This window comes from Odontomachus brunneus, unplaced genomic scaffold, assembly GCF_010583005.1.
Source record: "Odontomachus brunneus isolate Ranch 3 - 2012 unplaced genomic scaffold, Obru_v1 Obru_scaffold_029, whole genome shotgun sequence".
In the NCBI taxonomy this organism is placed as follows: domain Eukaryota; kingdom Metazoa; phylum Arthropoda; class Insecta; order Hymenoptera; family Formicidae; genus Odontomachus; species Odontomachus brunneus.
The window spans coordinates 1734410-1760384 of NW_022639479.1; the positions used below are offsets into that span (position 1 = coordinate 1734410).

Consider the following 25975-nt stretch of genomic DNA (forward strand, 5'->3'; position numbering starts at 1 on the left):
CGTGTTATGAAGTGGTTCCACGGAACTAACGACGAATGTACTTGGCCGACTTTCTTTGTTCTTTCTCGCGAGATGTTCATTCGTGTGCGAGCGGTGTGAGCTATATTACATAAATTTCGGAGTACTCGGACGATCTCGTGGGGCACAGTTGAAGGAAGTTTTCAATGTTTGAGAACGCTGGCGCAAAGGAGTGTCACGGGAAAATCGAAGGAAATTGTATCAGTTTTCGAGAATAATTTTCTCTTTTGTGAAATATCGCATATATGTTCAGGTGTGCTCTCATTCATTTCTAATATTTTTAAAGCATTTCGCTCAAAATCTCGTTTATTGCGCATCGTGAACTTTTATCTATCTTTCTCCATTGCGACAAAAAATTTTAAGATATGTGGTATAATTATAAAACATTATATATATATATATATATATATATATATATATATATATATGTATATATATATATATATATGACCGCACAAAATATAATTGCTTAAAATATAATCTAGGAAAAGTTGAAAAAAAATCACATTATTTTTCGGCATTAAGTCGTTAGCTACAGGATGGAGTATAAGAGTTCACGATTCACAATTTATATATTATTCACAATTTACGTACCTTCGGAGTCTGAGGTGTCCGACAACGGGGGCTCATTGGCGATGTACTGGCGGCCGCTCAGCAAATTGTTTTCCACGACCGGCCGTTTGTCCTCCAGTTGCCTCCTGAAGCCACGATGGTCGTCCTGCGAAGGAGACGCGTAAATCGTGAAACAAAAATAAAGGTGGGAGGAAGTGAGGGACGTGGGGCGCATCTTGGTGTCTGGTGCAGTGCCAGGTTTACTCTTGGCGTTCGACTCCACTCCGTCGAGGAGGTAAGAGACTTTAAGAGATCACGCTCGACTAAATTCGCCCGTCTACTGTGATAAGTAGAGTAGCTCGTAAACGTGGACGACGTCGCGCATGCAATCGATGATGTCGCGTCGCGACGTCATTTGAAGACCGTGTCATATAAAACTAATTTAAAGATGCCTGAACATGACTATAAAAGTCTAGATATCTCCACGTTATTTTTAAATCGCTGAAAATTCTGCGACGATATGTACACACACACACCAACACACACATACACACACACACACACGTAAAAGACTGAGAGCGATGAAATATCGCATTACGGCAGGCTCGCGAATGCCATCGGACGCTGCAACGTCGCCCACACGGAGAGACGTCGGCGTGTGCATCCGTAATTGTGTTTGACGAAGCGTCACACCGGGGGTGGGGAGACGGTGGAGGGGAGGGAGGTTGAGAACTAGCCCGCTGCAGCCGGCGAGGAAAAGTCGAGTGGGTAAAAAGGCACTCTTACGATATTGCGCACCTTCCAGTTAACGAGATTATCTCTTCGTTCGCGGGGTTAAGGGCTCGCTGCGGGAAAGACGCCGCGGGCTTTTTCGCCGCGTTCGCGAAAGACGCCCGGATAGCGTGTTCGCCTAGTTGCGTCTTCCCTCTTTCTGTTTTATCCTTCTTCTCTCCTTTTTTCTTCATCCTTTTTTTTCGCTTTTCCTCTTTTTTTTTCATACCGCTCCGAGAAGAAAATCGCGAGCAGGACGCGAGTGTGTAATGCGAGGAGCGCTTTTAACTGTCGTCCCTGAGTAAAAGATTTAAAGAGATCGCTACGGCGGTTGCGAATACTGAAGCGAGAACGTCACTTCGGACTTCGCGGATAAAAATACAGCAATTTTCGCGGTCGCGAAAACAACACACGCGCCACAGATTAAGTGACGTCGTCCGTATTTTTTCAGCCTGGTCTCGATATCGATTTGTGTAATTTTTTAGCGTTTTGCCGTGCGAACAGCACATGACACATACACCGCCAACGATGAGTGCCGTTGTGTCATCGTCGGTTGAAAACGATTGCTTTTTTTTTAGGAGTAACGTCACATATTTCTTCAGGAACGCGGGGATTTACGCCGTGCTTGTGCAAACGGGGGCGGATCGGAGAGAAAATGATACAACGCGCATAACGCAGCCATGAACAAACAGAAGCGTGTGTTGTGTTATCGCTTTTGATTTAATAAACGTACAGGTTTAATTCGCGTTATGTGCATGGAGACAACGCATAAAGAGCCATCGTGATTTGAACAGCCATTCATCGCCACTTGTTTAGCAGCAATCGGATATTTATATGGAAAATCGCGTCGAGAGAATTTAACCTGCCAGAAAATAAATTGATGCGGCGCATTAAATCTATTGTTAAATAAATTGGCTCGGTTGTGCGCCACGTAACAGATCTCAGCGATGTAGCGGCCATTAATCATTCTTACATTTTTCTTCGTTATTTTCTCTGCCCGCTTCTCATTTCGAAGAATGATGGCGCGACGCGGCGCGGCGTGAGTGATAGAATTCTCATCGCGTTTGTCCTTTAATCTTTTTTTTTCGCCTCGCGCTCTCTCGTAATTCCCGTCGCACAGATTTCTGTTCCGGGGCTCTTCGCCACCGCGAAGAACGAATTACTGGATCGTCCATAGATCACGATCCCGCCGGGCGCGATCCCGTGATCGATCGCAGATCGATATGCGAGGACACCCTCTTCGCCGATGAACAGCGAATTGCAGACGGATCGGTGCGCCAAGTAATCCATTCGTCGTACACTTGGTATGGAAATTTACGCGTGGCACGCTATCAGATTCGCTGGGCTAATCGAAAGGTCGATGAAGAAATTAGAACGTCCGAAGAGCTATTTGTCCAATTAGATCGTCACCAAGACGCTCTCCCTATCAAGGAGGTTATCATTACGAGAGGTTAATTACGAGATGCACGCGACAACAATGCGTTGATGCGTATCTCGATAATGTACGAGCACCCGACACTGGAGAAATCTTCAGCGTCTCGCTGCTGTCAGTGCTCGACCGCGTGCCATTATCGTGCCGAGGAGATAAATTGCTCCAAAACAATTTCATTATACAGTTTCGCGCGCGGGCAGAAAGAAAATTCGGTTTCTTTCTCTCTCTTTCTCTCTCACACACACATGCTGTGCGACATGGCAAGACAAAAACGTAAGGAGACACGATGGAACTCCTTCTGTCATGAAGACGAAAGAATCTAAACGCCGACCATCCGCGACGAACTCTCGATAAGCAGCTTCGAGAGCCAATATCACGGAGTCGCGCGCGCTCATCAATACTCCAGAGCAATTTCTTCCTGATGGGCGAGCGCGTTATCCTTTATTTACGAGCCATCCACATGGACGAATCCCGTGGCAATCGATGCTATTATTCGTCAGGGTAACGTTAAATATTTCACGAGCTACGAACGCCGACGGACCTCTCCATAAACAATGGGGATGACATCGCGGCGAAAGGTCCGGGCCGATCCGAAAGAAACACACCGACATAAATTCCACGGGGCTGACACTCGGTGCGCCAAAGTGCTTCCCCCAAAAATAACCTCCGAGCGCGATCGTCCTCGTGCAGTACGGCCAGGGTGAGTTCCCGCCACCGTCGGGCGAAAATATCAATCGTTCGCGCGGCAGGTGCACCGCCGTCATCGCCAACGCCACCGCCAGCCGCCGTCGAGGAAACGATGGACGCGACGAAGCGCGGGCGAGTCGAAATTTTGATCGACCTCAACATTCCATTTAATAACGTCTACCTTGATATTCTGAAATCTACACTAAGAGAAAAAATACCTAAAAATTACTAGATATTTACTTGGTGGGTGCTAACATTATATTCATTTACGTTCTTTCTTTTAAATAGAATAAATAATTGTCTTGATGAAAAAGAAATTGAGGTTTTCTTAAGATTTTAAGAAAACGTATATTTTCCTACTTAGTGTGTGTTGAACATACATTGAACTTTCAGAATATATATACGTTAGAAGATTCAATTCAAAGAGTGGGGCTAAAACTTCGACTCGGAATATCATTAAGAAATGCACGCGCGTTTCGTCGCGAGTGTGGAATTCATCGTCGGACGCGAATCGATACAGCCCCCGAGAGTGGCAGCCGCAGTGGCATCGGCGATTTTGATTTATCTGCTGTATTTTGCGCGCGAACGAGATAGCCGGCGCGCACGAAGGCGCGTACCTGGATACGCACGTATGCAAAACGCAGGCGTGCATCGTTCGACGTAAACGGCTCGTCCTCGGCGGCGGTGTAACGACGCCGTTTACAGGCGCGAGTTTACGCAGCCGGGATCGATCCGCGCACTGCTCACGGGCGAATAGAATTTTTCGAACGGCGCTGTGTCGTATAAGAGAGATGACGTTCGCGCTCGTTACTACACGTTGCAACGGCGACTAACTGCGCGCGCGATCGGCTTTCATTCCGATTGCGCAATAAACGCTCTTCTAATTACGCGGCCCTCGTTTCGATGCCGACGCGACGACGCGGCGGTTACCAGCTTCGATGCATCACATTGCCATTTCGCTGTGCGTGTGTATCGCGGATTATTTTTTAATTTCTACGCGAGAGCATTCGGTATATTTTATTAGCCTACGGTCAAATCCTGTGGTCGTAATTGCACGCGTCAATAGAACGTGACTGACGTAGCTGGAAAACGTTATCTTGCACACGGAAAAAATACAATTCCGTTAGTGTAACTGAATATTTTGTTATCTGGGAATATTCTGTTATCAAGCGAAAACACGACTGAAGGTACAGAGAGATCCCTGTGGGGTTTCTACTCAGCCAATTGCCTCAGCTGAGTTTTAATGCAGCTGAATATTTAGATGAATGTTTTTAGTCATAGTGATAGAGATATTATTTCTTGTCACTGAGTTTTTCGTCTGGTCCCCGTTCAGTTACACAAATCTTTTTTTGCTCGTGCAGATTTACGTTGAATAAAAGAACGCATGAATTTAGAGGCATACGTTGCACGCAAGAATGTATGTGAAAAATGTTAAACGTTATCCCGTAAAATATCTCGCAACGGTAAAAATCCGAATATTTTTGATAAAATAAACTATGTGTGCATAGGTTGGCAGGTGAGTATGTGTATGTAGCTGTTTATCTTTATAGATGTTACCTGTGTAGGTGTTAGGAATGAAAGTATGGAAAGATAAATGGATGAAAATATGAATATATAACTCCTTCCATGTGCATTTTATGTGATGACACAACGGGATAACATTTTAAAATATTTATATTTATATCTTTAGTCATTGATTCTAAAAAAACTTAATTTTTCTTGTGACTACGCTAAGAAACCAAATACTTAAAAATTTATTTATGGGATACAAAGCTTACTTCTGTAAAATAAAGTTTATTTTTGCGAAATAAAATTTATTTCTGTGTGAAATAAACTTTTATTTCACACATATACAAATAAATTTTCAAGTATTTTTTGCTTAGTGTAGCATTGCAACTAAACTTTTTATTTACATTCTTTAATTCCAAAAGAGATTCTTTTAAATAATAACCTAACAATTAAGATTGTGAACCAAGTCTTCCTAAACAACAATGATTAAGGAGGATGTCGATAATTTACTCTACTTGATCATTGCCGATGTGGCACATGTCGCATTCGCTCATCTCAGCCGTTTCCTCAGTTGCCTACAATTAGTTTAATCTTGAAATTCCCTGGAGGTAATATCGTCTCCAATGAGAGAAAGGTGCACGCAAGCTAATGAATACTGTATTCATTTCGTTCTAGTTATTAAAATAATTTTCGGTAGCGAAAACTCTCTCTCTCTCTCTCTCTCTTCTCGACGACTCGACGAATGTCGGCGATACAAGTCGTCCTCGAGCGATCGTTTTTATTATTATATCTGTCGCTCGTCCTCCAATAAGGTTTATAATCCAATAAGGCAGATTTAATTACAAAAGACGTATAGAGACCAGACACGTTTATTGATAGCGAGCGCGGCACAGTCGATAACTATCCGAGGAGGGTGTCCGAGGAGGATCTCCAACGTTTAAACGCTAATGGAATTAACAACGTGTAATTAATATCGTCCGAGAATTTCGCGGGTGCACACATGAAGGGGAGATTGCTAAAGAGATGGGGCAGTCTCGTGGATGCGTTTAGGATATTCGCGTAATTATTTAGAGAAGCGATGCATATGCACGTATATATGTGCGAAGGTAGGATTTATTAATTAGCAGCGAGTCGTTTAATTGAATTCGCGTATAATCGATTTACATTGACCTGCACGCGCGTACGTACTTTCATCTACTTTCCCCGATATACATATATAAATATACGTGTGTGTATACAGAGTGATTAGATTTAAGAGTCCAAGCACAAATAGAGCGAATGAGACTGAATAAAAAAAGATCCTCTACCATTTTGCGAATAACTACAGTAATTGTTCTTTTGTCCAGTAACGGTATCAATCTCGTCACTGTTACAATAGAAGAGACGAAGAAAGGAGTCTGAACAATCACGAATAAAAGAGACTGTGTGTTGCTCGTGTGAGCGTGTTTTACCGTACCTTAATCGATCACGACTCTTCCAAATGACCAAACGAAAGAGAGCATCACAGACACATGCGGGGATGTATCAAAGAGATTACTCTTTGTTTCATGTCGCGACATCGACTCATTAGCGAGCTATAGCCGTTTAAAGCATCGATACCAGGTTTTGATTTGGTTAGCATCAGACTGAGCGTGCCACCTGCTGTCGCGCCGGTGTACCACACTTTCATGCTATCATCTTCTAAAGTGAACAACCGCGTAGCCGCAGCTAACATGGCCGAACGACGACGCTTGTCTGGGCCGCGGAGTGCAGAGATAGCGAGCGACGCGATTTAGCCCAGTTTTACCAACATCGATTAAGTCTAAACTTGAGTTTAAACTGTCTTCAGACAAAGACAAACTCAGGTTAAGGTTTAATCGAAGTTTAAGAACGTTGGTGGAATCAGGCCTTAGAGTTCCTCAAATAAGAGTTAGAATATCGATGTTGATTCCTGGTTGGACTCAATTCTATTCGCCATTAGTAGGGAAGACACGAGTAGGAATAAGAGAGAAGCTCTAAGATCGAAATAACGAGAAACACGTTGCAGCTTCTTTCTCACTCATTCGTTTCTTCCCTTTAAAAGGTGATATCCTAACTCTTACATGAAGAACTTTAGCATGCGGGAGTTACCCCATAGTGCGCCAAAGGGTTAGCATCGGTCGATCGAGAGCGCGAATCAATACAAATGTCAATAATTCCATTTGTAGATGTTGTAGCGACTTGAAACAAGAAACATTGGAAAAAAATTATTAGTGGATATGAGATCATCTTCCCGTAATAAAGATAAATAGCATAATGATGTAACTATGATAGACATCGGCTTTTGTTTTAACACTATTATACGTTACAAACTAATAAGAAATCTTGGTTTGGATTTGTGATGTGAAATGTCAGTTATATGTTTCTAATGGATATAAAGTATACAATTTTAAAGAAAAGCAAAATGGTAACAAAGGGAACGGTTCAGATACACAAAGTATCTAGATTCAAATATTCAGGCGCTCGTAGGATTCATTAAACTGAACAAAAGAATCTCTGGTAATTTGCAAGCAAGCACAACAATTGTTGAGATCTTAATTATAAAAAATTTGTCAATCGGTCCATCGTATTGCGCGCATCGATAGATCAATTTCCCTTCGTTAATACATCGACAATTACCGCGGTAGTTTGCCAAAATGACAGATAATTTTCCAATCAGTTTAATGAGTTTTACATGAGCGATCGGATACCTAAATCCAGACACCCTGTATGCACGCCTGCGACGAAGATATATCAAATTTCAAACCGCGTCTATAATCTCGCGCCGACAATCTCGTCGGCGATAATTACAGAGGCGCTTCCGTCATTCTGGCCGATGTGTAATTTCACACCGACGGTTTTAAGAAAATGCGATTTTCGCGCTTGATTTCGAGCCGATCGGTTGCATTTGCGAGGGGGTCATCGCGTCTGTGCGAAGGCAATCGGACGTATAATGGGGTACGCGGCACTTTTACCCCCCTCCCCCTCCTCCCTTCGTCGGAGTAATTAAGGATAATCGATAACAGTTCCCAGCTGTATTCTACATACGCGTACGACATATACATACATACGTACAGATCTAGCCGTACGTTGATGATGACATCGATGATCTGGTCGAGGGACACGCGGCTTATCACCTCCGTACACTCGGATACCGCTTGTATAGGACGCGGCGCCCTGGCATTCCGACAACATGCGTGTTCTAATCTGAATTAATCCGAACTAGCACGCCTTTGTATATACTATCGCGCGGATATTCACGCATAAATTGTGGCGGCTGCGGCGACGTGTGTTACGTGTACGCAGTACGCGGTTATCCTATTCCGCGGCTGTCCAATTTCGAGCAGTCGATTGCGCACACGCGAGCCGTGTTCAATTTCCGAAAAAAAAAAAGTAACGAGTTTGCGCGACGGGAGACTGTAATAAGAATAATTCACGACAATTCATGTCTCCAGAGCGCGACAACGCGACAATTTCGTCGTGAACGCAACGCTCTTACTCCTCCAACGAGTGCTCCAACGTTAATCACTCGATGACGTGGAAAATTGATCGATCTCTCCGGTACATAAGAAATAACGCGTTGTTAAACGCTCGGAGTCCTTAAAATCGACGACGTCGCTTGACATATCCGTGAAACTTCGCGGCCGGGAACCTAATGAATCAGAAGTAGCAATTTAATCGACAATGAATTTAGTCGGAGTATTTAGCGAACAATCGACGTGAGAGAACGAGTGGTGGAGTAATTGAGACGCGCATTTCCACGCGGGCGGGACGCTCAAACGTGATGAGAATACGTAAATATCCATTCTGCGGTAAGCTGTCACGTCTCATAGAGAGGGAGGGATAGAGAATCGAATGCTCGCTCGGTAAGACACGGGCTTATACGTAATTACATCCTATTCGTCCAATCAGCTTCCGCACGCGGCGGAAACTCGACAGTCTCTCTCTCTCTCTCTCTCCCGAGGACGACTATGAAATCGATTTCAGGTACATAAGTCATATTCGGCTAACTCGCCTCGTATCCTGAAGTTTGTGATTGATGCTATTGCCGAGCCAAGGATGCTAAATGGAGTATGTCCGCTTTTCGGAGATAACAGATATACCCGTGGAAAGTGCTCTGCGAACTTCCGCGGGTTCATACAAACTGACACCGAAGTTTAGCGAGCCGGAACCCCGGCGTTGAGATGGGTACGCGAAACAGCGGCATCCGCCAGTGACTTACTTGTTGTTTTTGTAGGGCGGCCACTTCGCCGCACACGGGTCCCAAGCCGGTGAGCTCTGTGTCCTTCCTTATCACCCATTCGATGAGCTCGCGCAACGATAGAAGCAAGGCGTTCCAGTGTTCGGTGTTGCTCTCCAATCGATTCCTGCGCAAAAAAAGAAACACGCGCGTTCTCAGTGACAAGGGATACACGTGAGTATCGCTGTTTCGTGTGTGTATGAGCTGTTTATTCTAGCACACGTCGTGTAAACACCGAACGAAAGTTTCCTTGAGATCACGGAGGTTCGTGAATGTCATCTTATACTTTATACTCGAGAGGGAAGAGAGATACTATGTTCTCTCGACGCGACACTGATGGACATTCGCAGCGCGATGCAAAATACATACATATACGACGGGCGTAACAGCGATGGGGAAGGAAGATAGAAAGAGAGAGAGATAGATGCGCGTAAAACGACGTGTCGTAAATGCGAGTAAAGAGAGTACATATTTGTTGGGGACAGACGGGTGGTAGTCGTCGTCGAGAGAGAATGAGGAAAAGAGATCGGCAAGGTAGAGCGACGCAAAGTGGATGCAGTAAAGAGGAGGAGGAGGAAGAGGAGGAGAAATGCAAAAGCTCGACGTCGCTGGTGCCAAGAGTAACACCGGGGAATGAGCAGAGGGAGAAAAGTGACGCTAGAACGAAGGAAGAATACCAACGAAAAAAAAGGGGGAAACTGATAGATACTTAAGATAAGTGGATCAAGAAACAGACAATTGTAAGGAAGAGAGCGAGCGGAGAAACGAGAGAGGCGACGCGTTAGCGGCAGCGTAAATCGAAAAACAGAAATCTCGAAAAACGCGGGAGCAGAGATGGAGTGTACTTGCGGATAAGACGCGGTTCGAGTAAAGCGGGTAAATACGGGAAGCCAAAGAGTTCCGAGAAAATTAAAACGGACGAGTATTCTGAGCGGAGACGCGACGAGTAAACCGTGCGCGACTGGGGGAGAGATGGGGGACCAGTGGCAAAGCCGATCGCGGGAAAGAAAGAGAACGATTTCAGGCAAATTGGAAAAATACGGGGAAAAAAGCGACGCGGACGGGCGACGGGAAGCGCGCCGGTGTACAAACTCTCCGACTATGAAATGAGACGAATAGAGAAATAAGAAAACAGTGAAGACGGTCGGCGAGGAAAACAAAAGACAACAGTACCAGGAAACGGCGAGATCAAAGGACGTGGATGAATAGAGAGTGAGAGAATGTTCGTTGATAAGCGCGGCAGGGAAGATAAGGGACGCTCCGTCGGACAGACAGTCAAGACAACGGAAAAACCAGATTGGACAGGTGACTTTGGACGGTGAGGTAAGAACGCAAAGTAAAATCCGATCGCAATGAGACGACTCAACGGGGAAAGATAAGAGGTGGAATATGCAAATGGGAAATTTGCAGCAGGAGCGAGAGTTTCGAAGGAAGTCGCGCGGGAAGGACAAGAAGCGAGCGAGCGAGTCGGCGAAAATGGATGAAGGATAAATATTGAAGAGAAGTGATAAGGTGGCGGGGCCGTGTGTTTTGCTAATAGTAAGTAAATACCGTTGGACCCGGAAGTGCCGGAAGCGTGAAATAAAATGAAACACCGGTGGGAAATCACTGGAAGATGCGGGAGCGCGAGAAGAGGCCGTATACGGAGGAGAGATGGTCTCAAGAAGAATGAGGACTCGTGACATGCACCGCTGGGAGGAAGATGCTACGGGAAGCAGCAACTCGGAGAGGCTGGCGCGATGCAAGGAAGAGGAAGACGGATACATGCGAGATAAGTCAAGAGAAAGAGGAATTAGTCCGAGAGCAGGTGATCTCGTATTTATTCGAGATGATAGTCCCACCGGTCCATGCACGTACAGATCACGTCTAACGGTATATAATATAACGTGACGGCGCAACGCGGCAAAGAAAACTCGACGGAAGCCGGCCAAGGAAATACGTCGGCGCGAACTCTTACGTTATTGCGGTAAAGCAAAGATTTGAAGGATGAGCGCGGCTCATCTCTTTTTGAAGCTCCATTACATGCTTCGAACTGTTGCACACGAAACAATCCGCGCGAACGCGTTGAATTGAAAATTGGAATTTTTTGTAAAAATGCTGAAAGTTACAATTTCCTTCTTCATGAGAGAAACACGTAGAGATTCGTAGGAATATTCAATGGAAAATTTAGATACTTTGCAGCACGTGCGTTACATTTTATGGCTCTGCGGAAAGTGAAATCTTTAAATTTCACGTCACGTTGAGATGTGTCTGAGATGTCAAGACTCTCAATTATTCTGTATCTGATACAAGAATCAAATACAAAAAGATTCATATGAAAGAATAAAAAAAAAGAAGAATACCATCTACTACGTTCTGTGTATCCCCTTTTATTTCATCTCCCTTGTTTAATGCCCGTTCATTACCTGGCCGGAACGACTCGCACGCGAATAAAATCCAAAGTGGCCCGAGAATAAAGAAGCTCCGCGTAGAGGGCGAATTAAAGCGGAAGACAGAAGCTCAGGACGAGAGCGGCATAAAGAGGTAGGAAGCGCGAAGGAGGGCCAGGAGCTGAATGGCGCTGCTGAGAGAGATCCTCGAGAGCGAGGATAAAGATCACGCGCGCCGGCCACAACGAAGGGCAACGAGAAGGAGGAAAAGCGACGGCGTCGTCGTCGGTCGTCGAGGGCCCGCGGAATAGACGAAAGCGGAAGATAAAGGCGCTACGTACGGGCGAAAGGAGAGCAGGAAGGATGGCGGTCGGGATTTAGATTTATATTTCACCATTGTTGCGCCGCCACCGCGGCGGCACCCACTTACTAGGTCGCATCCAACAATCCCCCGAGGTCTCATCCCCCTCGCGACTCGCGCAAGCCCCTCGTCGCGCGGGAGAGGGCCCGTGTCGTCGTTGCCGTATCGCAAAGAAACAGCCCCGTGCTCGGATATATTGCAGTTATTGTAACGTCGATGAGAGCTCTACGGAATTCCGCGCGGCAGCCGCGCACTTTTGTGATCCGGGACGAGTGCACATACACGTACACACGCGCGCACGGAGTCACAACCGCGCCAAGTGATATTGCACTCTCCTCCCAGGCAGATAAGGACGTAAGGATATTTCGCGCGACTGATGGCGGTGCGCGCGCTGGCGGAGTTACTGGAAGAAATCGTCCTCGTTGCTCCGACGAATCGCGAGTATAAACCTCTTCTCGGTCTGAGTGGCCGTCATGTGGACTGATGCTCGCGCGATAAGTTTATTCAGAGCGGTGCGAGGGAAGAAACTAATAATTCTAAGGAGCGATGGTTCACGCGCGCGCCCCACGGAAATCGAGCTTTATAGCACGCGAGGGATCGCAAAGATTGCCTCGTCAATCATACCATTTGGAGCTAATATTTTTTGCATAAATCTTTTAGCACGCTATACCAAACCACAGGAGATAAAGGAAATCGGTGTGCATCAATTGGTGAAGGTTACTTGTGAGAGGAGAAATGGTTGATTTAACTAAAATTATAGTTATTTTTAGCCTCAACCATACTTTATGGTTATTTTAATACGAAAATGATAGTGGTAATATATATATATATATATATATATATAAGATTATTATCATTAAAACTAAAGCAGAATTAAAAAAAATGGTTTCCTTGAATTGTAATAATTATTTCTCTAAGTGATTACAGTTGCAAATGCCAAATATTTCTTTCTCTATGTAGTTTTGATCCTTCGGATTTATCCTTCGTAATATTTTCCACAGGGCGTACAGAGCTAGTTAATTTTGCTTTACTTGATCGTCACCTCACAGTCGTGAAGAATCATCACGTCTCGTCTAGATATTATTAATTTTAATTAATCACGGCTCATATATGTGGACACATATTCGCAATTTATCGCTGCGTAATTGATAAAAAAAAACGAGGTCGGTGTGATTAATAGGACGTCCGTCGGACCCACGTCAGTAATGGAATCTTACGGTCACGAAAGGGAATTCGGCGAACATCTATTTTCGCTCGTCGTCCGGCTGCCAGAAACAGGGGAACCTCTACTAACGGAAAGATATACTTCTCGTTCGTGCGATCGCATTTCAATTGAATGTTCCGTAAGTGGGTGCTGCAGTGTCGCCTCGGCGAACCTTGCCCTACGAGCGATCTTTACGACGTGCCAGGCTGATCTAAAATAAATCACCGTAGAATTTCCTGACCGGCTATAAAAATCTGCCCAAGGAGCATTACGTTCTTCACACCCATTCGATAAAGTTCCCGACGCAGTCTCGAGTAAATAAATCATGGTCGACGCGTTTCGGCGCTGGGAGCTTTATTGGGAAAGTCACTCGCGACGGCGATACGATTGTTCGTCGATTAGCGAATACCGTCGAGCACGTTAGTCTTCTCTCTGTACACAACGCGGCAAAGTAGTTTCTCTCTTTCGCGCGAGAAAAGAAAGCAAAGGGTAGTGTGATCGGGCTTGTTAACAGGTTTTGTACTTCGTGAAGGCGCGTGAAATTATTTCGACTCTTTAAATCTCTTCAACCGATGTTCACATTTGTGCGAAAATATGCAATGGGAAACTTGTTACGAAGAAGATAGGAAATATTTCTCATCTGATGCTTTTGACAAAACTTCTATTCTTTGTTGTGTCAGCCGTTTCATTAGTCTTCATTAAAAAAAAAATTAACAAAACGGTTGAAATTTCAAAGTTGTTGTTTTTAAACAAAAAATTTCTTTTTACTTCACTGTGCGCCGGTCGAGAATTTGCAGAAAATTCGCTTATGTGGACGCAAGAGGACGGTTTGATACGAGTTCGTTGCCGTTTAAAGTTTCGAAAAAGGAGAGAAGCACGAAGCTGAATAGCGAGACGCAAAAGGCGCGCCGGCTGAACTTCTGATTGCGCGAGATCGCTCCTGGTTAACAGAGTACGCGACCGGGGAATTACGGATAATTAAGACGCATAGTTCGTCGAGCGGAGTCCATGTAAGTCCGACGAGACGTGCACGGAACGGCGCAATCGTGGCGTCGATGTAGCCGGAGAATTTAGGATAAGTCGAGTTAACAAAGCGACTTCTACAACGAAGTCGCCTTTAATCCGCGCGCGTTTAGGAAACGTCTGAAAACACGCGGAGGTCGTTACGCGTTTCTGGCTTTACGTCGGATTCGGTTGGTAAGCGTGGATTATTCAGCAGGGATAACGGCAGCGATTCAGTGCGGATCCGGAAGGAGAACGGCTTCGTGTCCGAAAGGAGTCGCGAGACAAAAATTGCGGTACACGAGCGCGAGGCTGAGAAGGAAGCGAAGCGTTCCCGCGGATCGCGGCGGTAATAGGAAAACGTTGTTGTATCCCATCCGACGTTCGAGGATGTTACGCGTTGCTACCAAAATCGTTGAAATTCATTGGGAGAATTTTACGAGCACCCGAGCTGCTACTGTCTCCGCGAAGCGAAAGTCGCTGTGCGATTGCGGCTGTATCTTGTGTTTATGCGGTAGGAAAACACTGCGCGGGCTATTGCAAGGCCGCGCCCGGAGATATATGAATTTATGAATGAAGGATAGTGCACTTATTCGCGCATATGACAGTGCATTTGATAAAACGCCTGTGTGAGTCGCCTTACTCTGGTAAATCTACCATTCCGGATCTACAAGAAGCTCTTACTCGATCAAGACGCGTCGAGCTTGCTACGCGAAACTACGCGAATCTTTCTCTCTCTCTCTCTCTCTCTCTCGCACGCGCGCGCAATAATGTTCTAGATTCCAGAGTTTAGTTTAATGAAATTTCGTTGCGGTTTCCATTACGAACGATAACTTCGCGCATATTGTTGTTGAGCGTTTAAGGACGATCTGCGGCTTGTTTCTATAACGTGTAACATCACAGCGCGTAAAAATCAAATAAACCACACACAGAAAAGAAAATTTGAAGCTGTAATATACTCAAATCAACAATCATTGTTTTCTATACAGAGTGTCTGATGCAAGACATATAAAACCACGTATGAAAGTAAAGCTTGGAAACGCTTGGGAAGCCTGGTATTTTGCAAATAACCACATGCGCGCGCGCGTGTGTGTGTATGTGTGAAATTTCGAGATATTAAAAGAAGAAGATTGGCAAACTAAAGCGTGCGACGTTGTGGGACGAATAGTGTTAGCGCGTGATCTCATCTCGCGAAATTTAATATCTCGAAATTCTACGTGGTTGTTTGTTTTTACGAAATGTCAGAGTTCGTGCTCAGACGTGACGTGCTTTATCTTCACACGTGGTTTTGTATGTCTTGCGTCACACCCTATATAAGCACAGTGATATATAATTTCGTTAGAAAAATATTGAAGTCTTGCATAATGACATTTTTTCTTTCGACACTTAAAAACATCATACGCTCAATCCAATATTTTGTGTGTGTGTTTTCATAATACATGAAAATTATTAATCAATCCAATATTTTGTGCTTTTAATATATGAAAATTATTAGTGGATCTTTTATTAATATATGAAAATTATTAGTGGATCTTTTTTTTTTATTGAATCATATGAAATGTATTGATGCAAATGGCTTATCTTCGTTTAATTATTCTATATAATTATTCTATATAATTCTTACTTTAAAGACTGACATGTCAAAAAGAAAAGATATTTATAGAATACGAGTGTTCTTGTTTTCTGTGCAATGATTAATTAGAACGATTAAAAATTGTTTGAAAGAATTAGAAAAAAATCCTCGAAACAAAGTGTGCAGAATTTGTATAGAATGTGAGCTCTTCGAGATTTTAAATTCTCACGAAGAAACTGCTGTTTTTATTAAAAATATTGCGATAAAATCTGAACGACACTGCATTCCGGACAAACGCGTGCGTTATCACGCGAGTACGACCGATTTAAAAATATTCGATTCTTGATACTTCCCTCCGCTGGACATGGTTAGGACAGATATCGAAATTTACATGACGATCTCGTTACACTCTCGCACAGCTGATTAATCCTGATTCAATAGATTTACGATTGTTCATGTAGGATCAGTACAGTCATGTAAGAGTAAATAATTCGCGCTCGCACACCGAGCAATTTTAACATCGATATATTATTAAAACGCGCGTACCGGCCATTAATTATAAAGGTTTCACGTTGGGAATGTACACGGCGAAAGAGTCGACGCTTTGTTCGCTTAGCGTCCTCCCCCTTCTCCTCTCACCATTCCGACAAGCGAGAAATGTATTAAATCCCGATAGTCGTGCGAATCCATAGGGAGCTATCGAAATTCATCGCGGCCATCGATCTCCCGATAACATCGGCAACCCGCCACGTGGCCGCTATAAATTAATCGGCGTTATAAATAGATTTTACGTCTACGCAAAATTGTTCCCGGAGCTCACTGCGAATTCGCTCGTGAGCACCACACGCGCGTAATGGGATACTTTTTGCGAAACGAAATACTTTTGCGAAACGCAGCAACGACTGAATAATATGTTGCGCTGCCAAGTTAATCAATATGAACGCGCTCGCGCTATCTCGCCAACGATTATTGCGTATCATTTGTCATCGAACAGGTCCTTTTCGTTTACGAGCTGCTAATTAAATTCGCGAACGCGCTGGGTCGGAAGCCGCACGAGCGTGCGTGAAACGAGTCGCCCGATTCATTCACAGGAGAAAAAAGTTAACTGCGTCAGCGAGAATCTGTGTATGTGGTAACTGAATATTGTTGTAATATATACACAGAAATATATCGTTCTACTGCCTCTCTCTCTCTCTCTCTCTCTCTCTCTCTGCTAAGAAAAACGATTATTCCTCGCTAACTTTCCTTTTTTTAATCCTGGAACTTTAAACATGGGCACGATTCAGCCAGGCTGACTTTTTCGTTTCAAACGTTACCGTCCTTAAAAACGTGTTTTATTTTTTTATTATAATTTTTTCTAATTTCATCGAATCGTAAAAATATTGATAAATTCATATTCCTCGGATGTTTTCTACATCTATTAGGAAAAAGCATTGGATTTCGATAATTTTCTCGGACGTTATTATTAAATAAAAATGCGCTGAATAAAATTTATCCATGTGTACTACATTGATTTCTGAAATATTTAGGGTTCTAGGATTAAATAATGTTTATTTTCAACAAAGAATGTTTTTTTGATAATAGCCTTCAATCAAATATACTCATCACAAATTTTAGAAAAGCTCATTATCGTATGTAGTAAAAAAAGAATATATAGAAAAATATTATGAAATAATATCGAAAAGAAAGTTGCTTTCGAATTTTTGTTTTAATTTAATATTCTTGACTAAAATACCAAACTTGCTAGGATTCAGGATGTGTTTTGAATAAATTTGATGTCTACGACAAACTTATGATAGATTTGCAGATACATAAATTAAATTTTTGAAACAAGTAATATTTACTTGAATTCAGCATGTGTTTTTCAGTGTGTATGGATGTCTGAAAGTACAGCCACTAATAGTTAGACACTTAGCTGTGAAATGAATGTGATGACAACGATAGCAAAAGTTTTAGTTGCAGTAGCAAATTTTTAGTTACAGCAACTAATATATTTCCAGCAGAGTATGATTAACTGCGGCAGTGAAAACTTTTCACAATCATCAATTTGCTCATGTGCTTCTGGACGAATTTCTCAGAGCCGCGACGAGTTGCGCCGCTGGCGCGAAGAACGCGTGAGTCGTAAAGTCGAAATTGATCCGTCGCACGACGTCGCTTCGTTATCCGTCACCTCTATAAAACGAGACGGTACCGTGCTTCGACCTTATCTTCCCTTTACACGCCGATAAATATCTAGCCAAGCTACATTCCGAGGAGCGAGCGACGATCCCGAGTGAGACCGACGAAAATTCGTGGCGCTACCGGTCCCGTGACAGATCCCCAGGTTATAGACGCTATCGACCACATTACGCAAGTAAAGGGAGGGCTGCGGATCCACTCGATAAAGCTTTTCGATCTATCGCGCCGGCGGCTCTCCTCGTCGACGTTTCCCACTGAGACCCGTCGTCATCATCGTCGTCACCGTCACCGTCGTCGTCACCGTCGTCGTCGTCGTCGTCGTCTCCTACTCGTCGTTGCGCCGGTTAACGTAATAAAGCGGGCAAATGGAATTGCCGCGAACGGGCGGAGCGTTATAATTCAACTCCGGAGAACAATTTACCAGTACAATCCCAATCTGAGTAAGGTCGGCACAAAACCGGCCCAAACTTCTACGATAAACAACAGCAACAACGTTGCCATTAGCGCCGCGCAGCAGCGTGTAGTTTTCGCTGCGACTTCGCGACTGTCGCGACTTGAAAATTAATCAACCCCCCACGAGGGGTTTGTGTGTGCGCGTGTATCGCGATCGATGAAATACTACTATTACGGTTCTGATGAAATTTCAAGAGTTTCGATGACTCAACGTATTCGTCTTAAGGTGACCTAGCCAGTAACCACCCAGTGAATGAATTTTTTCCAGTGATTATTATAATATTAAAGCGTATAATATACTCGGTAGCTCAAGTGAGTAACTGGAGACTCACGGATTGTGATTAAAAAAAAATGTATCGCGGAAAGTTAAACGTCTGTTCAAGTGTTAGAGTTTGGTACTTGAGTGTACAGGAAAAAAGATTTCACTACCGCAGAGTTAATCACGGTTTGCTGACAATGTATCTGTTGCTGTAACTAAAGCTTTTGTAACAGGGAGATAATATTAAAGCATTTTTTTTCACATAAATTCTCTTCAATTTTATTATGTTTTTAGTAGCTCAGAAATAGACTCCCATTTCGCTCTTTGAGCAGATGAATGGAAATAATCGTCAATTGCGAATGTTCTAGATTGCCCGAGAGTGTAGAATAAAAAATTACCTGCGATATATTCGTTATGTGAGATACCGATCGCTTCAACTAGACCGGAAAGGATTAACAGTCTCGCGCTAAGTCGTGGTTGCCCGGCATGAACGTTAGCGAGTCCACCCCATCGGATCGCGGTCCCATTAGAATCCACTATTACATTTAGTAAGTTATGACCTCCATTCGATAGTAATTCCGATAAGCCTCTCGTTCACACATAAGCTTACCATTGTTTTACAGCTGTTTGCACTGGTAGCGCGTATTAACTTCACAGACAAATCCATTATGTATGAAATGGAAAGCGTAACCTTTGTAACGTTCTGCATATTTTTCAATATTTTAACGAACAAATACCTATGTGTACGTTATCGATTATTCCGGAAATCAAAGATCAGTCGCAGATCGAATCGGGATAGGGGGAAAAGCACACGATTCACGTTGGCATTGCTTGAGAGGAGCTTCACAGAACGCGAAAACTTGCCATCCGTCCCAATGACGACGTAATAAGCTCAATGTGCGCAGCCCAGAACATCGTGGACGCGCGCAACATACCGAATATGAAATTAGCTGATGTATCTAACTGGACCTAGGCGAGGATCGATTGCGGAATTCGATTCGGTCGACGTTCATGGAAAACGTAATATAAACTTTGCTCGTAAACCGAGTTTGTTTGCTAACAGCGTTGCGAGCGTTTGCACAAATAATAGCGGCGCGTATTTTGCCGCGATCCCCGCGAGTTGCAACTTCCACGCGCGTTTCGTATCACAGCCACGACGCGGTTGAAATATTTTTGCTGATGTCGTTTTGTTTTTCATATTCACGTAACCGCGCGATCGTATCTGAATATGATATGCGGCGATCTCAATGCAAGCATCCGGTGAAGCCGCGACATTTCGAGTGAGTGGAGTGAGAGAAACGGAGAGGAAGGGAGGGAGAGAGAGAAATATGTTTTGAAATGTCATATGGAAATATTTGCGTTACGCGCACATACTTCTCTCCGAGCATTACAGAGTTAATGATTTAACGAACTCTGCTTGAAACCCACGACGGTCCGCAAACCTACAAATTTCCAGTATCAACAAATCACAGTAATTGATACGCAAGCTCGGCAATAAAGGCGTGAAACTCGACGCGTTTCTCCTTTCTACTCGAATCACGCCTCCGATAAAGCCTGATCGTGCTCTTCCTTTCCTGTTTTTTTATCCTTTCCCAACTAAAAGCTCAAGGTTTAAATCAGAAAGAGATAAAAAGACAGGAAGCAAAGAGTACATTGTAGATCAAGCTTAACGCAACTGCACGTCGCGAACATGCACGAGTTGTTTGAATTCGCGCCGGAGTTTTCCTCTAACGAGAGGGCAAAACTTGGCGGGTTCATACAATGAAGCTCGCGAACGCGAAGCCTCATTAGCGCGCAAACAGATTAATATCGCATCTTAAAGAGCACTTTCTGATTGTGCACAGGCCGCGCCGGGCGTAGATATCGATTACGGTTAATCCACCTCGTGGATTTGCGCGCCGATCCGGGTGCCGTTTGAATCGGTTTGTGGCATTTCCTAATGAGAACGCAAATACCGGCCAGAGTGGAATTATCCGCCGGGCGATGCCTACATTTAGACCACGAATTCCTGGGATACGCTGCAGGGGTTTCGGCCTTTTTTGTTTCCTCTGTTTCCTCCCTCTCATCCACGCCGACGATGGAGTGAGAACACGCCAGCAGCGATTACCTATCGCGTTTGATCGATTACATCCGGCGTTAATCCGCGGCGGACTAGCCGCAGAGCCGACCTGCTGACGGCCGGCCGCGGTTGTCTGTAATTTCCAAATTACTGCGATATTGCGAAGTACCGCCGGCAATCAACGGCGAACGATATTAATCAAGTTTGACGGAATATAAGTGATAATGGAGAACACGCGACGGTTAAGTCTCGCAGTTACAACTTCCGGTGCCTCGACGTGGAATTCTCGATTGACGACGTTAGAGGCGACAGAATGCACATATAGCCAAAATTCTTGCGCGCCATTCTCGAATAAAAAGATGTTTGTGTGAGAGAACGCTTGAGATCCTAATCAGTTCTCATTTAGTTTGTATGAAGTGATCGGGTCTCTCTCTCTTGATAAGTTATGCAAAGCGTAGCGTGGCAATCAGGACCTTATTGTTAATAAGCATTATTAATAGTTAAGACCTTAATAATTAGGATCCAATATCACCAAAAATCAGGTAACTGATTGGAATCAACCTAATCAGGACTATGGGATAAATTTTTAGTCGGAGAGATATCGCGTCAAAGAAGACGATGGTTGTCATATCGGATCGAAATGAGTGAAATTGCGGATCATTTCCGCATGGCGTTCTTGTCCCAGAGGGAAAAAGGGAAAGAAAGAGATATGAATCGCGATGACCCGGACATCTCCGGCGCGCTTTCCACATGTAGGTCCCTGCTTTGTTTCACCGAAAACCTCATTTCACAGATTCCGCTTCGAGCAGTCGTGTCTGAGCAGATATCAGTGATTTCCTCTGCTTTCGTCAGCCCTCTCGTCATTTCCTCGCACACGGTGCACGCGACACGTCGCTTTCTTTCTTTTTAAGTCGCAGCCATCGTCAATCTCGACGTTCGTCCACGCAATATGCCTGCAGAGTTTCGACGCGTCCTCAATGACCATGGAGGAGTCTCCAGCCAGCCGGAAATTAAAAATTTCGAGCGGGCCAAGTCACCGGATCACCGGGAGCGCGCCAGTTCACGCTCCACGTGCACGAGATTTCCTTCTTTCATCGACCTTGCCTTGATCGTTCATCCGTTCGTCGACATGGGCGCGGGAAACGAGGGAGGGAGAGAGAGAGAGAAAGAGGGAGAGAGGGGGAGAGAGAAAGAGAGAGAGAGAGAGAGAGAGAGGGAGCCGAAGATCGCCATCGATCCGGTTCGCCGATCGAGTTCCGTTCTGCTGTGGAAACGCTCGCGATTTGTATCCGCGGCGACAGCTCGACGCCGGCGGTTACACCCGCGCTTCCGGCCAATTTCCTTTAGCGGGCCCGACACACGGGAGGCCAAGGGGCGGCCAAGGGCGAAAAAGGCGAACGCGCGGTTTAACGGATACTCGTGTCGCGTATTTGCGAGAACGTTACAAATTGAGTCACGCTCCCTCGCGCTCATGCCCGCATCCACGCTCACGCTCGCGTAGAGCGAAGTGAAAAATGAGCGATCGCGCGAGAAATAGATCTGAAATAGAGGAAAACAAAACGTACGGCCGAATGGAACGATAGCGCCCGCAGTTCCAGGATAAAACGCGCGTTTCTGACATTCAAGGATCGTGGTTGCGCGCGAATTGACAGGAACATTTTTCATGCGAAAATACAGAGCTCTTTTTTGCGAGGCGGGGGAATAGGAGAAGTAGGAGAGAGGACGGTGGGAATGAAAGAACCCTCGCAGGGCGCGGAGGGAATCCTCCTTTGTAATATACGTGAGTCTCGCTATTTTCAGGCAGTGTTGCGGCAGCTATAACCCTGCGCACGTCCTTTATTCTCGCGTATAAAGAAGATGATCGGGATTACGGCTAATATTTTTATGACTCAGAAATTTTTTACACAACGCGAGTAATCCTCCGGGAATCGACATGATTTGAGGGACGGACGGGAATTTTTCCAAACAGCGATTTTTTAACTGAAACAATTTCGCTCGGACGAACGACACGCGCGCTCGCGACGAAACGTTGTTTCGCCGTTCGTTTTTGCTTTTTATTTTCTGTTGTTGTTGTTTTTTCTGGCTTTTTTCGAAACAAACGGACGAGCGAAAAAAAGCTTCCCGGAGATAATCCAAGTACACCGACATCTCCGCGAGCGCCATTTTCGCGATATCCGTGAAACGCTTCGACGCGACTCGGTCGTAGCGTAGCCTTTAAATCGGGATTAACGGAGAAAATCCTGCCGCCCGATCGACTGCATTCATAAACGGATGAAATCCTGCACTCATACGAAGTCGTTCGCCCACTCCGCGTCGGCGGTGCGCGCGGGATTTAGAGTTGGCTAAGCAAACGTTGGGTCGCATCTGGCGCGGAGGGGACGTAAATGCCCGGCAATAAGGACGTCGTCCGCGGCGCGTACGTACCAGCGCGGGCTCGCATTCTCTTTTTGCCGGCCCGTATAAACCGAGCGTAAGCGCTTTAACATAGGGGCACACACGTTAACCCTTTCGGGCCTTATACTGGATACATTTGTAACGATAAGCACCTGTGACTTAAACACGTGGTAATGGAGAGAAAAAAAGAACTTGACTCGTGTCGGCGTATTAGAGGAGATTACGGTCGGTAAATGTACCGAGTGACGTCGCCGGATCGATGAGGATGAGGCATAACGAATGTGAGTGCTCATTATTCCGCCCCGGGCACGGTAACGATCGAAAATCATTTTCTCGCATGCCAGACTCGACAGTGGCAATTATGGCCCAACAGGTGCACGTAATATCAACGTTTCCAGATGAAAAGCGTACACTGGGAGAAAGAAAAATGGCTGATTCAACTAAAAATACACTTTCTTATTCAGCTGTATTTTTTGTAGTAAGATCTTTGTAGTAAAAGGTGGTAACATGTAAGGTTATTGGCATGGTTATTAACATTATAGTAGAATTTAATAAAGAAATAGCTTTTTCTTGATTATGATTGGCAGTAATTATTTCTCTATGTGATTATGGTTACAATCACCAGACATTTTTCTCAGTGCATATCCTTACAACAGAGTCGTCGGGTTAGAAATAATTACTTATGCGTGCTTTTTTTCGCGGTATCGTATCGTGGTATTGTCGTTAGAAAACGGCAACGTACGTTTGAAAAGCTCCAAATATTGGATATTTGCCCGACCAGTGATAAATGAATTCTCCAAACGATCGTTTAACAGTTTTCTCGGATAAACTGACCGTGGGTTGTTTGCATGGCGGTGTATCGAGTGAAGCTCGGCGTCGCGTCTATCGCGCCGCATGTATCGGGACCGCCAGTGTTGCGGCACCTTCTGGAGATTAGCGTTAAGCCGTACCTTATCATACTTTAAGCTCGCATTATCGCGCTCGCGTATGCGAATGAACGATACACCGTCGGGGACGCGTTTCCAGCACGAGCCGACTGGGACCGGTGATAAGTTACAAGCGAACGGAGACCGGATGCACGCCGGAAGGAAGCTTCGGGTCGGTGCGACAGCTTTTGTTTGTGTCATTGACGCATCGCGAACGTCGCTTTCGAACGCTGGAGAATCGGTCGTGCGTTCTCAGGCGTATTTTCACGTTTCGTGAATGGCGAATGCGGATTGGTAGATTAGTCGGGTAGCAATTCCCGGTTCCCTTTAGTCCTCACTCGGAGGGAAGAATTGTTAGGCCGGTGTTCACATAGTTGGGTTTTGTATTTAAGATACAGTTTCCTTGATATATAAGTAGCACATATGTGAAAAAGAGAAGAATCCAGTAATTCTAGTAACTTCTTATTTCATATGAAAGGATAATCTGAATTGACTATCCAGAATGTCGATCTATTCTGAGACTAAAATCTTGTAGTAATTTCATTACAAAATTTTCGCCGTGTTCTACCTTAACTTAAACCTAAGAACGGATCATTCTGATTATAATTATTTCATTATGCATCTATAGTCACAAACAAAATACCAAACACGTTTTCGTCAGGTTTCAAGCAGAAGATAAATATCCCTGCTGAGCAGCGATTCAGCATCAGATTACTCCTCGTCCTGATGAAGTGAATTGAGAACCGTCCACGAAACATTGGAGAACAAATTCGCAGAGAAACGCGGCTCTCACCCGGAGGTCAAATTCAACGAAATTCGATTGATTTACAGTTATACAATACTGTTATGAATCACCGTCGATTTCTTTCAAGTGCCTCTATTACTGATCCGATACTGTCTGTCGTTTTCGACTCGCCGTACTCGTCGCGACGGGACTTCTTCAACACTCTCGCCGTGCCGATTGACCGCGATCGTAAGCGCCGTCATCATTCCGCACGTTATTATCGCTCGCGACTTCCCATCTTTATGTATGGTTCGCTTTCCCGTGCGCACTCTCGCGTTCTAGTCACGAAGACATCGCGATTCCGCAAGTTCCGTGGGAAATCGACGATTGGTTCTACTTCTTCTCTATCTTCCTTTCTCTCGCTCTCTCTTTCTCTCACTTCAGCAGTTTCAGTTCCATTCTCGCCACCGCTGCCACCACCACCCACTTCTTCGCGGCCGTCGAACGACTCCAACAAATTTCCTGCTCCTGGTCATTCGTTTCGGTATCGAGCGCCGTTTCCGCGTCTTCCTGTTGCCGATCATACACGCGACGTCACGTAAAAATAACTTCTATTTGCTGCAATCGAAAGAGCGAGAGAGAAAGAGGGAGAGTACAGGGCACGAGAGAGAAGGTTCGGACGAACGAGTGCAGGACTGACCTGCACGTGACAGACTCCAGCCGTGTTTCGGCCGTACCGGCGCACCGAGCGCTGATGCACGGAGGGCAACTGATAAGAGTTCGCCGGCGATTCATCACGACTCCGCGATTATCTGGCTGTCAGTTCCGGTTCGGCGATGGATCAAACGTCCACGCGCAACGACGCCGGCGGCGGCAGCGGTAACGGTAGCGGCGTCGACGTCGGCGTCGGAGTCGCGGCAAATGTTTTTGCCGTCGCGACTTGTCCCCGCTTGCGCGAGATACGCGCGGGACGGCTCGTATATACGGCGAGCTGTCGCGCCCGCGTGCGATCTAGTCGGAAATTATTATCCCGAGATAAAGCCATGTCAATCTTAGTTATGGAGACTGATCGCCGATGGAATCGGAAGTTATTTTAGCCCATTGCTCGTATCTCGCGCGCGTACGATCGGATCACGACGTATTAGTCCCGTCAGTGTGTTCTCCCGCTCGTTCCTCGTGGTCGAGGACGACCACGACCTTACCAACGTGTGACACTTTCGTTTTTCATGCGAGAACCACTCCTATTTCCTCCCCCCCCCCCCCCCCC

The 25975-nt window shown here is 45.1% G+C and overlaps 1 protein-coding gene across 20 annotated transcripts in view; it reads right to left on the reverse strand.

The window, feature by feature from the left end:
- LOC116843001 (dystrophin, isoforms A/C/F/G/H-like) overlaps positions 1-25975 on the reverse strand; it is a 557622-nt gene that overhangs the window by 85293 nt on the left and 446354 nt on the right. For all 20 annotated transcript variants that reach the window (XM_032812942.1, XM_032812944.1, XM_032812923.1 and 17 more), the window contains 2 exons: positions 9189-9333; positions 613-736 (listed from right to left, as the gene is read on the reverse strand). In XM_032812942.1, coding sequence (XP_032668833.1) covers positions 613-736; positions 9189-9333 — 269 coding nt within the window. The remainder of the gene's footprint in view (positions 1-612; positions 737-9188; positions 9334-25975) is intronic.